At 43.6% G+C, this 13184-nt stretch overlaps 1 protein-coding gene across 4 annotated transcripts in view; it reads right to left on the minus strand.

Moving 5' to 3' along the window:
• The window catches only part of Cflar (CASP8 and FADD like apoptosis regulator), a 49851-nt gene that overhangs the window by 24782 nt on the left and 11885 nt on the right, over positions 1 to 13184 (minus strand). For all 4 annotated transcript variants that reach the window (XM_034498531.2, XM_076931862.1, XM_076931863.1 and 1 more), the window contains 4 exons: positions 6101 to 6527; positions 3650 to 3755; positions 1893 to 2028; positions 857 to 939 (listed from right to left, as the gene is read on the minus strand). In XM_034498531.2, coding sequence (XP_034354422.1) covers positions 857 to 939; positions 1893 to 2028; positions 3650 to 3755; positions 6101 to 6396 — 621 coding nt within the window. In that variant the 5' untranslated portion in view covers positions 6397 to 6527. The remainder of the gene's footprint in view (positions 1 to 856; positions 940 to 1892; positions 2029 to 3649; positions 3756 to 6100; positions 6528 to 13184) is intronic.

A 13184-nucleotide genomic window follows, 5' to 3' on the forward strand; every position in this document is an offset into this window, starting at 1 on the left:
AACTAAGTACATTTTAGTACGTGTAGAGAATGGAAGCCATGAGCCCGACTAGCAGGACATGCCTATAATGTCAGCACTTAGGAGGCTGAGGCAAGAGGAGGCTCATAGCAAGTTCAAGGCCAGCCTAGGTTACATAATGGATTTGAGGCCAGGCTGGGTTACAGGTAAGTTCTTGTCTCAAAAGAAAATAAAGTGGTGGGGTGTCATTCGAAATAATACAAATAATGATTAAAGAGAAGCAATCTCACATTAACCATATAAAACAGTGTCTAAGAATTCTCTGTTCAGAAGAGCAGACATGATATGCTACCACTTGTACAAAAGTAGATAGACACTCTATGTGGGTAGCTTCTCTGTGCGTGGTTATAGAAGAAACGGGTCAGGAATAGTGTCCTTGATGGGAAGGAAGTGGGACACAAGTTCTGTGAGGTGGAGGGAAGCAACTTTAAAACTTCTTTGGGAACATTTAACTTTTTCTTTCTATAGGTACATCTTAACCTGCTTTAATTTTAAAAGTTGACTCTTCAAAGAGCAAAGAATGAAAAAGATATCAATTGTATAAACAGACACATTTGCTGATGCTCATAGGACAGAGACTAAAAGAAAGCATCCCATAATAGTCATGCCTAGGTAATGGATACATACATTATATTCTTAATATATATTTCATAAAATTCTCCAAATATATTTTTGAACACCATCAAGTTTATAATTATAAGAAGTTGCACACATTCTTAATCAAACACGTCTATCAGAATCCGTTTAGCTAGTACAACACATGAAATGAGATATCTATTTTTATTACGTGTTTGAAACTGGTTCATGCTGGCACTCCATACACTGGCTCCAGACTCACCCTTGAGTTATAGAATTGTTCCTTGACACTCAATTTTGGGAGAGAAGCCTGGAGACTATTCATATTTGATCTTGCTTCTTGGCCTACGAAGACAGAGAAAGAAGCTAAGGTTCATAAATTATCACATGAGTCTTCAACAACGCTTCAGTCCCAGTCAATTGTCATCTTTCAAAATACCTTAAACCTGAACCTGCCTGAATTCAAACCATCAATTAGATGACTCTTCTGCCATCAGTAAGAATAACTAAAAGGGCTGGTGGGCTGTGGCCACCAAGTCTGGCAACCTAAGTTCAACCAGAACCCACATGGTGAAAGGAAAGAAACAACTGACACATGGGGCTCATACATGTACACATGTGTGGGGATGGGGGGACACACACACCAAACTTTTAAATTAAAAGAGAAAATTAAGTACCATTCCTATTTCTGATTCTTTATCAGTCATTCAGACAGGTTGCCATGTAGATAAGCAGGTCTTAGTCATGACCTTTATTTACACCATGACCCTATAGAGACAGTGACCTGCTACAAGAAGCCAAGCTGAGGCTGAGGTAAGGTGGTGTAAGGGAGAAGGCTAACCCCCTTTATTAAAGAAAGAAATCAAAAGTAACCTTTTCCATGCAGTTTAGTGAAACAGAGCACACATATAGGATAGCAATCAGACCCAGTGACACCACCCAGAGGTAGATGGTGGTCATCAGGTCCAACATGGAACTGGGCAATAGAGTTTAACCTACAAAGTCTTGAATGTTCACAGCCTCTCTGCCCTTTAAAAACAGAGCTACTGACATCTTTAAAGACCTGAATGTTAAGAACTGTTTGGTGGCAATTTTCAGAGGGAGGAGATTTGCCAGTGGAGTTGGGATACTGAGATATGAAGGCTATAAAGGAATCTGATCTCTTGACATGGGCTAGAGGGGGCTGGGACTCTTGGGTTCTGTTTCAACCATGCATCCAACAAATGATTCTTCACAGACTGTTGCTACTGTACACAGAGTAAAGTATGAAAGACCACTGAGAAAACAAATTTACTTACCGGACTGCGTGTACTTCTGGATTTTTGTCTTCAAGTCTATTCTGTGGATGTTCTTCAGGCATTTTTCTAATAAATTCAATTGATCTGAAGCAATCAGATTCAGTTTCTCCAGTTCAATCACCAGATCCAAGAAACTCTAAGAAAGCCACGAGCAAGAAACACATGTGAGTGGAGCTGACAAGTCCCCAGTGCAAATTCTAGACCATTGGGTGACAAGATGAGACCTGGTGGTGACTCATTATCCCAATCCAGACAGAACAAAGAACCCTTCTGAAATTGACTCAAAGAGATGGGGTCTGGAGCTCTAGCCCAGGTGTAGAGTGCTCGCCTAGCATGCATTGATGCCTCAGGACTGATCCCCAGAGCCACGTAACCCAGATGTGGTGGTGAACGTCTGTAATCCCAAAACTCAGGAGATAGAGACAGGAAGACCAGAAGTTTCAAGGCCATTCTCTGCTACACTGTGAGGCCAGTCTGGACTATATGAGAATCTGTCTGTCTGTCTGTCTGTCTGTCTGTTTGTTTGTTATGCTAATTCCTTTGGTCATAAACATGTTCTCATGTTTGGGACAGACAGATACAAGGGCTGTTTCATATCAACATGGAGTCAGGAATGATCAGGCCTAAGAATGAACTCTTCCTTAGATCAATGTTCTTAGAAAAATCTAGACTGACATTATAATAAACACTTCAAGGGATTCCCAGAGTAGGGGTTGGGAGGGGTTACTGAAAAGAAAATAAATGTAGCTAAGGAAAATACTGACAAAAGAAATCCTTATAATGTCATTTGAAAGTTCTAAAACTGTCTTCATTAATGCTCAACATTTCAGAGCATCCTGACCCAGAGGGAGGCTATGTGAAGGAATGGGGCTTGTTTACTCATTCAACTTCAACTGCCAGGATCATTAAAAAAAACCATATTTTAAAAGCTTAGATTTTATTCTGCCCACATGATTAACATTTAGTTACTTAACTGCTATCGTTATTTTATAATGACAATAAGTGGAATTGATCCTTTATAAGTGGCAGGCGTTGGTTAGAGAACCCTCCCCCAAGACTCGTGTTTTCATTTTCTTCTTCATTCTACATTTGATGTGGAAGCACGTTGTTCTCCCATATTCCTATAACCATGAAGGAGCCTGAGGAAACTCTTAAAGGTAGGATAGCTACCAGGAAGACCTGTTGTCACCACCATAGATGTAGATTTTTCTTGGCTTACCCATAGCTTAGGCAAACCAGGTGAGGTCAGTAGCAATTGAGACACTCTTCCAACAATTACAACAGTTCTGACTCTACACTAGCTACTTCCCAGATAGATGAGTCAGAAAGACCTATGCCCCAGGCCTCTCACACCAAACCACCTCCACAGGCTGTCCACAGAAATAAACAGCAGTGGGCAAGCTCAAAGAGAGCAGACCAGCAAGCGCTCCAGGTCTCTACTCCACACAAGCAGCTAGGATGCCCAACCCAGAAGAGAACTGTCAAATCTGAAAATTGATATAAGGCAGGCCAGCCAATTTTACAGAAATTGAGCCAAATCTAAGCATAAAAACACCCAAGGCCACATGAGGAAACAGTACCAACCTAGTCTCAATTAAAAAACAATTCTCTTGCTACCAGTAGTATGAAAAACCACCTCAGATGTTTGAATCTTGGAAACATGGCAACAGGCTACCCATTCCCCAGACTTCATTCCACAAGGAGCATACCTACTTCTGGTGGCTTTCTGGAACAGGCACCAAGAAAAGACAACTCACCTTGTCCTTGGCTACTTTGCCTCTGCCTGTGTAATCCCTTGTAAGGAAAATTAAGGAGGATACATCAGATTGGTCCAAATTTTCTCCAATCTCCATCAGCAGCACCCTGTAAACCACAAAAGTTTCTTTAGTAAACCCAGACAAGAATCCAAGAGCCCATACCTCACTTAAGGCAACAACTAGACTAATTCTTGTCCCATGGACTATGCTCCAAATCTATAAAACAGGAAGCCTTGATATTCCCTCAAGAGACTATAAGAAAATTCAAATAGAAAACTCATTTTCCTCCATCTGTTTATTTGTTTGTTTGTTTGGTTGGTTGGTTTGGTTCAGGCTCTTGCTATGTAGCTCTGGCTAGCTTAGCATCCACTGTATAGACAGATGAACCTTGAACCTGTCCCAATTCACCTGCCTCTGCCTTCTAGGTGTTGGGACTACATGTGTGCACCACCACACCTGGCCTTGCCTTTGCTAGTACCAGGACACAGTACTTCCCTTTCTAACAATTCTGAAAACTACAAGGGAAAGCAGAGAGTCCCCTGAAAAAAAACCCCTAGGTCCCCAGAAGTAATAGTGAAATGAAACACATGAGTAACAAGAAAAAGATTCCGAGTAGTCCCGTACTCTGTTTGATAAGCTCTGGCTGACACTGGTCTATGAACCAACCGTACCTGAAGTCTCAGGATCCTAAAGCAAAGAAACAACTCCAATATTTTGGCCCACATTTGAATTTAAAGAGTAAAAGACATCCACCATGGGGCTCCTGATCACAAATGTTTAGTCTGAAAAGCCCCTCTTGATGCAGTCACTTCTGTTCTGCCTGGAGCAGCCATCACTTTATCGGGACATTTTGTGGTTCTGTGTGGAAGGCTGTTTTTCCAGGTAGACTCTATCATTCTTAGGGAAGTGAGAGTCTTCTATTCTTTTTGGCCCTTAGCCAGCTCCCTGATGGGAGCCAGCTGAACAGATGGATGAACAGGTCAATTGCTTCACCCCAACTGCCAGCCCCTTCCAGAGGGCCTGACACCCCATTCCCACTCAATGCACCAGTCTCTAAGACCCAGCTAGTGTCCCCAGCTGTGTGAGGTCACATGACTGGACTTGTGAAAAATTATCAAGAATAATAATAATCCCATGCATCTTGCATACAAAACCACTTGGTACACCATCCAAAGAGACTCATAAACTTGTGAAGTTCATGGTCATCTGTTCGTGACGCTGAGATTCAACCTAGAATCTTACACAGCCTAAGCTAGTACCAACCACTGAGCTCCAGCCGCAAACATCCTCCCACCCTGCTCTGCCTTTTCAGAGCTTTATTATGTTACTAGGGCTGGCCTTGAACTCACAATCTTCCTGCCTCAGTCTCCAGAGAAGCTGGGATTGCCTGTCTTTGTCACCCAGTACAGCCAGTTGAGCTGTATAGTCTTTCTTTTGTAAGGCTAGTAACTGGCTCAGCCTTCTGTAGGCTATAACTGGTATGTTGGAGGTTTAACACAGATCTTCCAACAATAACTCTCAACATTTTCCAAAGCCCATGCTGCCTTCTGCTCTTTTCAGTAGTTTTGATGACAGACACCATCTCTAAATACATATTAACAACAGAACATATTACAACCAACTGAACTAACATCCTGGAAGAAACAGAAGCAATTTAGAGGAACAAGGTCTCTTTGTTGCTCAGAAAACTCAGTCCTTCCATGGACTCCTGCATCGGGGGAATGGAGCAGCTAGGAGGCTCTTGTATTTTAGAGGCCTTTAATAGTTGGTCCAGCTTTAACCAGAAGGGGACTGAAAGGTAGTTCGTTGAAGAAATGTCCAACTTGGGCTCCCCAGAGCCAGAAAGGAACATACAACAAGACTCCACCCTGCTGCACTTCCTTGGCTGGCCAGGGCAAGGACAGAGGAAGGAAGGTTTAGAAAGAGCCACAGTTCTATGACTGCAGAAAGATTACTCAGATTCGGTATTTCCTTTCTCAGTACCAGAAATTTCCAAAGCATTACGGCTCCCACACCATTAGGGGCTGGCAATAGAGAGTGACTCTATGCTGTTTCACCTTTCTTCCTTGTCAATCTGTCCTTCTGGCAAGCATACACCATCTGTCCTGTCCGCTTTCATTATAATCTTTCACTCAGTTGCTTACCTATTAAACAACCATTTTGTTTTTAATTCAAACAAGCTATGATCCCACCTGAGGCAAGAGAATTGCTAGGAGCTGGAGGCCCAGCCTGGGCTACACAGTAAGTTCCAAGCTAGCCTGGGCTATAATAGGCTACCAAAAACTGCAAAACAAACAAACCAATAGAATCCAGAAGTTCCACACTATAAAGCAGTATCACAGGTAGTTTGATCAGAGAGAAGAGGAAGTGATAAAGTCTTCTTATTGCCCTCCTGTCTAGACTACCTCTCCTCCTTCCCCAGGGCAGCTTGGGTCAAAGCTGATGAGTTACCTATAATCAGAAACAAGGTGAGGGTTTCTGCACAGGTATTCCTCCACGGCTGCTTTGTCTGTCTTCAAAATCCTCTTGAGCAGGTCAAACCGCCTCACTCTGTAGAGCAGTTCAGACAAGGCAGCAGAAGAGAGCTGGCCTCTCTCACTTAAGGTATCCAGGAGGTCCCTGACGTTAGGTGGAGCCAGGTTCTCAGTCACATCTCTACACAAGAAGAGCATCATCTCCTTCTCATCCTCATCAAGAGACTCCTCCACCTGGTGAATGACCTCAGCAGACACAGGGCTCAGGGCCATGTTCAGAACCACAGCAGCCAGGGTCTCCTCCAGCCTCCATCCACTCAGCAGGGATCCGGGAACCACGAGAAGCCAACATCATTGCTGAGGGCTCTCTTCATTTCTTTCAGAGTTCTTGCAATAGAGACACTCTGTGGTGAGAGATAATCCTCTTATCAAAACACTTAGGCTTGACAGTCAAAGCACAGGGCCTCCCTTTTTGACTGGTCTCCCTAGTAAGTCAGAGATCCTCAGTAGACAGAGTCAAAGACTGAGACAAAAGCCAAAAGACACAGAGGAAAACCCAGACACTCAAGGAAATGAAATTAAAGACAAAATTGTGTCCAAAAATTCCCACATGGTTTAATCAGCATGTAAAATAGGGTAAGGGGAAATCACGGCTGGGGAGCTTATATGACTAAGTTACCACGAGAGAACTAGGGGATAGGGGCCGGGTGTGGGTGTGGGCGTGGGCGGGGACTAGGGGAAAAGTCCGGGTGACTAAGCAGCTGAGTTAAGAGAGGTCGCTGCCCACTCTCCTTAGCTCTAGGCAGGAGTCCCGAACAAATGCAGGTTTTGGCAAAGGAGACCCTCTGTGAAGGGGCCTCATGAACAAGAAGAAGTCTCTGCCTCCCCTGGCTGCACCCCCCACTCCTTTCCCTTCTCCAGTTGCCCTCCCACTTTACAACATCTGTAAGGTCTGCAGCCTCCCACCCTTAATCACAACTCCATCACGAATGGCCACAGGCCCTTCCAGCAGGGCTTTGTGGGTTCTGATTAGGTCCCTAGGACCTTGAGCTTGGGAAACGTCCCAGGTCCCCCAACCTCAATATACCGTTCCATGGCAAAAATGGCCAACAAAACTCTCACTGGCATCAGTGGAAGCGGCCAGAAGATTTGGGAGGACCACGCTTCTCAAAGACGCCTGCTCAGGCCTTACTGGGTACCAGTAATTGCTTCTGTCAGAACTGAGCAGTTTCAAATTTTAGGCCATAAATGATTATCACCGTTTATTCTTTTGGTTTTAACTTGAAAATACATTTGCTCATTTCCTTCCTTTATTTATGATATTTACAGGGAGGGGGTTTGTGGGCATGCCACATGCAAGTGAAGGTCAGAGGACAACTTTCAGGAGTCAGTTTTCTCCTTTTACGTGAACTCAGGGCATCAGATTTGGCGGCAAGCACCTTTACCCACTGAGCCATCTTGCCAGCCCTTATACCATGAGACCTTGTCTCTGAGAAAATGTACAAACAAGCAAACCACTCTGATCTGAAAGGGAAAAACTAGAAACATAACCCAACTGTTAGTTATAATGGTTTCATGTATTTTGTATAACATTTAGATATTTATATTTATCTAAGTTTGGTGTGTCTATGCCAATGTGAACACCCATTAATCCAAATCTAAATAGGACTACTTATAACTAAAAGAATGAAATTTAATAGAAGCATCTCTGAAATATAGCAAAAGCTGGGTCAGGATATTTTATGAGTCTCAGATGTCAAAAACCTGCATAGCATTCACAGGACAGCACTTTAACCTAACTGCAGTGTTTGCCACAAGAAGGCCACCTTCTCTTTTCACTGTATCCCTTCGGGGCTGTAATGCTCTTAGCAGATGCTATTATGCATTAATCTCTAAAATATTTACACGTACAACAAGAAATACATAAATAGGGGAAAAATAAAATGAGATCATTAAACATAAGAACAAGAAATAGTATCGGACTCGACAATCGTACTTGAAAAAGAACTGAACTTAACTAGTCAAAACAAACTGGTTTAGTTCTGCATCGCAAAGGAAGTATCAACTCTGAGAGTTAAAATGGCACAGCTTCTGATCAGGTCATCTCTTCCCATCAGACCCACAATGCCTCTGTGGGTCACGAACTCTCAGCAAAAGCACTGCTGTACTGTGTCCCTCTGTGCTCATGGGAGCGACACTTTTTGCAGCCAAATCCCAACTACTCAGGGGGAGCATCTGGTAGGGTGAGACAATATCGGAATGAAAACACAGATCCCCAGGCAGAGTCAGGCCTCCGCAATGCAACAAACCTCCCTGCCTGAACGCTGGAGTGCAGCCCGGCCAGTTCTCTGTGGCTGTGAGTACTGGGCACTTGACCGAGAAAAGCACAGAAATGAGAGGCTTAGCTGGGACCAAAATAGTCAGTTTGGTTACAACCAGGCCAAGAAATTGTCATAAAAATGTTTCCCAAGACAAGGGAAGTCAGCAAGGCCTTCAGAAGCAAACGCAAAATTCCCCCAGAAGACCCCCTTCCAGAAATCCACTATAAAAACTCAGGCTAGCCTCAAACTCAGGGCAAGCCTCTTGTCTCAGCCTTCAGACTGCTGGCATTACAGATCTGTAAGATCATATCCAGCTAGAGAACTGATCTTCTGCTGGAAGGAAACTCATGCATCAGTTAGCCTCAACAAAAATAAAATCATTGGGTTGCAGAGACGGTTCCCTAGCGGACAATACTTGCTACTCTGTCAGAAGCCTGGGGTTTGGCTCCCAGCACTCAACAAAGCAACTCACCGCCTTCCACAACTCCAGCTCCCAAGGAATCTAGTGCCCTCTTCTGACTTCTTTGGGCACCCCATGCGTATATGGTGCACATATATAATATGCGGGGCAAAACACTCATTCACATAAATAAAAACAAATAAACCTTTTAAAAATTAACATCACCACAACAGACAAAACAAACAGAATTTATATTCTCATAGTCTGCATTGGAAGGTTTATGTGAGTGTGTTAAAAAAAACGTAAGGGGCCTTTCTGCAGTCCATAGGCCAGATCAACAGCACGTGTGCATGGTAAATTTGCTCCCCGCGGGTCATTTGACACCTGCTTTTGGTCATCATCCCCTGGTGGTAGCGTTGGGATCTGGTCAGAGACTGGGATGTGAGCTATGCTGATCCTGCCCTTGCATTATGTGGGGCTGCACACTGAAGAGACAGGGGCATGGCTGGGCTCACTGGCCAGCCAGCCTAGCCTATTTGGAGAGTTCCTGGCCAGTGAGAAATCACTCATGTCTCAAAATAAAATAAAATAAAATAAAATAAAATAAAATAAAAGTGCTGACTAATCTGAAAACAAACAAACAAACAAACATCTAGCTGTACAGAGATATAGCATGGAACACCTGCTCAAATACACAGCTATTATAAGAAATTAAATATATATATGTATGTATATATACATGTATATATATACACACATAGAGTCAAAAAGAAAGCAGTTTAAAACCTACAGTGCTAATCATGTAAAGTTTACCATATATTATCACAGATAACATGTAGAATGATCCAAACAAAAGCTATGTAAGACCTTAATGGAAAAAAAACATGAATTATTAAAAAGACATTACTAAAGGCCAAGATAAATGGAGAGGAGCCATACTTTATTCATAAGTAGGAAGATTCAGTATAATAAAACTATTAGCTGCTGGGGCTGGAGAGAGGGCTCAGAGGTTAAGAACACTGTCTGCTCTGCCATGGGACTTGGGTTGGATTCCCGGCACCCATGTGGTGGCTCACAATCCCAGGTAACACCAATGACAGGGGATCCAAAAGATCTGATCCACAACTCTGGTGTCCCCAGGCACTAGGGATGCACACACGAGTGTGCAGTCAAAACACCCATATGCATGAAGAAATAGCTCCCTCCAAAACACTGCTGAGTAGATTAAAAGTAAAAGGCTCATCTTTTCATTTCGAATCAGATTCTGAAGGAGGACACCACCAAACACTGTGCTTTCTGGTGAGGTGTCAGAAGCAGACCCTTAAAATTCAGGCTCAAGCCTGAATACAGACATTACATTAAACAGTTTACTGGAGGGCAAAGCCAGGGCAGTAAAACAATAAAAAAAAAAATAGAACATAAACAAATAACTGTAATTATTCATGAACAATAAGATTTCCCATGGAGGAAAAGCCAACCAACTACACCAACATGTTTTATATCTATTTATCTATCTATCTATCTATCTATCTATCTATCTATCCACACACACACACACATAGACACACATACCATGAGATAGCCTCGTGTGTGTGTGTGTGCACATGTATGTGGAGACCAGAGGACAACCTCAGGTGTCATCATCCCTGAAGCATCAGCCGCCTTGATTTTTTGAGACATGAGTGATTTCTCACTGGCCAGGAACTCTCCAAATAGGCTAGGCTGGCTGGCCAGTGAGCCCAGGCATGCCCCTGTCTCTGTCTCTTCATCCCTGGGATTACAAGTATACAGCCCCACAGAATGCAAAAGCAGGGTCAGCATAGCTCACAACCCAGTCTCTGGCCATGGTGCAATTAAGTTGGAAAACACTAATAAGTCACAAAAACTCTTAGTAAGTTTGGGAACTAGAATTTTAGTTTCTGCATCTTCTGAACAGAGTATCTACCAGGTGCAAGTGCTAAAGAAAAGAACGGGGGTGGGGGGGAGAAAAACATGTATAAAAACTGCGCACCACAGAGAGCTTTCAGAACTTCCTTTCTATGTACATAGATGGATGGACCTTAATAGAATAGCTAAAGTCTTCCCAAAGTTATCCACAAGGACAGGTCAGATTTTTCTGGCTCAAATGATAGAGTGGGCTTTATGGTAGTATAGGAGTTTTTGTTTTATTTCTTTTGAAACAAGAGCCTTATGTAGCCCAGGCTGGCCTTAACATTGTATTTTTTCAAATGATGTTCTTGATCCTCCTGAGTGCTGGGATTACAGGTTCATGTCACTATTCCTGGGGTTTGGCTTTGTTTTGTTTGTTTTGGTATCTTTCTGAGACAGGGTCTCACTATGTGGCTCTGTCCTGGATCTCACCATGAACTCCAGGCTGGCATTGAACTCACTAAGATCTGCCTGCCTCTGCCTTACAAGTGCCAGGCTCAGCACCAAACCTGGTTTTGCAGTGCCAGTGACTGAACCCAGGCTTTGTGCTTGCTAGGCTAGCCCTCTCCCAAAGGACCCAGGTAGGGATAATCTCTTGTGCATTAAGTGGAAGCATCGGCTGTCAATAAGAAGCTGACTGGCCAATGAGCTGAGGCAGGATTAGAAGGTGGGACATCCACTAGAGAGACTGGGATTCCAGGATAAAACCAGAGGCACAGTAATTCACCTCTAAACAATGAGAGGTCACTTGTAATGAAGGACACTGCCACGTGTCTATTTAGAACAGAGTAAACAGGCAATTAAATTCTAAACTAGTCAGGGAACGAGCCAAAGTTATCAGCCTAGACATTGATTCATATATAAAAAGTTTCCAAGTCAGATGGGTGGAAAATCACGAGGTTACAGATGGCACCATCAACAGAGCCATATTCCAGACCAGAGGCCTTTAAGCTCAATGGAAGGACTCAGTCATGGCTGCCAGCAGCCAAGCCATCTTCGTGGACTCCATCCAGCAAGCCACTTACTTCTGCAATCACTTGCTCTCACCCCACGCTCAGATTCCTCTCTGCTTTTCAAACACCCAATCTTGATGGGTCAAGTTCCCATCATTCCACCTTGCTCTCTGTCTTAAACAGGACTGCTTCTATTGCCAGACAGAACTGCATCTGGCCTTTTCTAGATTCTAAAGGAATTCCCCTTCTTCTGATGAAATCTTCACTCATTGTCACCCCTTCTTTTCCACAACTACACAGTTCCCCATTTGGTACACACTGTCTTTAACCTTGACAACCAGAGTACTGAAAATCTAAAACAGTCTCGGTTTCGCTTCTGGAGCAAGTTATGAGAACATCGCAGGAACTGCTTAAAATAGCAACACCGTCTCAGAAGAGGAGACAGGTCTAGAGACAGGATCACTTCAGGCCTTTTAGTGGTAACACACTTGAGATCTGTATTTCCAAAATGGCTGGGAAGTGCTGAAGAAGCTCTAGAGTGAGCTTCTGGTAAAGGCTCCATGACCTCCTTTCCAAGACTGCAGCAGAGGCAACTTGGTGGTCAAACACTCTGTTCAAACATGAGTGTGTGACTCAGCTGGCACTCAGAATGTGAAAGGGATGAATGAATGAGTTACATGTGAGATGCCGGGAAGTGATCTCACCACCACCTCTCTCAGAAAACAGGGTTTCTCTGTGTAGCCCTGGCTGTCCTGGAACTCACTCTGTAGACCATGCTGGCCCCAAACTCAGAAATCCGCCTGCCTCTGCCTCCCAAGTGCTGGGATTAAAGGCGTGTGTTGCCACCACTTGGCTTTGCTTCATTTTCTCTGTACTGGACCTGAAACCAAATTCTCTGACCAGAATCTTAAACTCCCTTACCTTTTGCTTCCTACACCCACCCCTATAACACCTCATGCAGGCAGACAAGCCGGGCACTGCCAGAACTTTTCAGCTTTAATACCAAAATTCCTGTAACACAGGAAATATTCTGTCCCAGACTAACTGGAATGGTTAGTCACCCTGCACCCCATTTTCAGATCCTGAGTCTCTTCCACTCACATCTAGAGTAGCAAAAATCAGAGGCAAGGGGTAACCGATACTAAGAATTATGAAGAAAACACACGGAACTTACTACTTTGTAAGCCAATTAAAATACACAATTTTTAAAGAGTTTAACAGATACTCAGAAGAATAATCCTTCTCTTAGATGTCAGAGGTTAATGTATATGTCATAAAATATGTAAGTAACACCTGGGAAGGCCGGGCAGTGGTGGCACACGCCTGTAATCCCAGCACTTGGGAGGCAGAGGCAGGCAGATTTCTGAGTTCGAGGCCAGCCTGGTCTACAGAGTGAGTTCCAGGACAGCCAGGGCTACACAAAGAAACCCTGTCTGGATAAACAAACAAACAAACAAA

Source organism: Arvicanthis niloticus, chromosome 3, assembly GCF_011762505.2.
Source record: "Arvicanthis niloticus isolate mArvNil1 chromosome 3, mArvNil1.pat.X, whole genome shotgun sequence".
Classification (NCBI taxonomy): Eukaryota; Metazoa; Chordata; class Mammalia; order Rodentia; family Muridae; genus Arvicanthis; species Arvicanthis niloticus.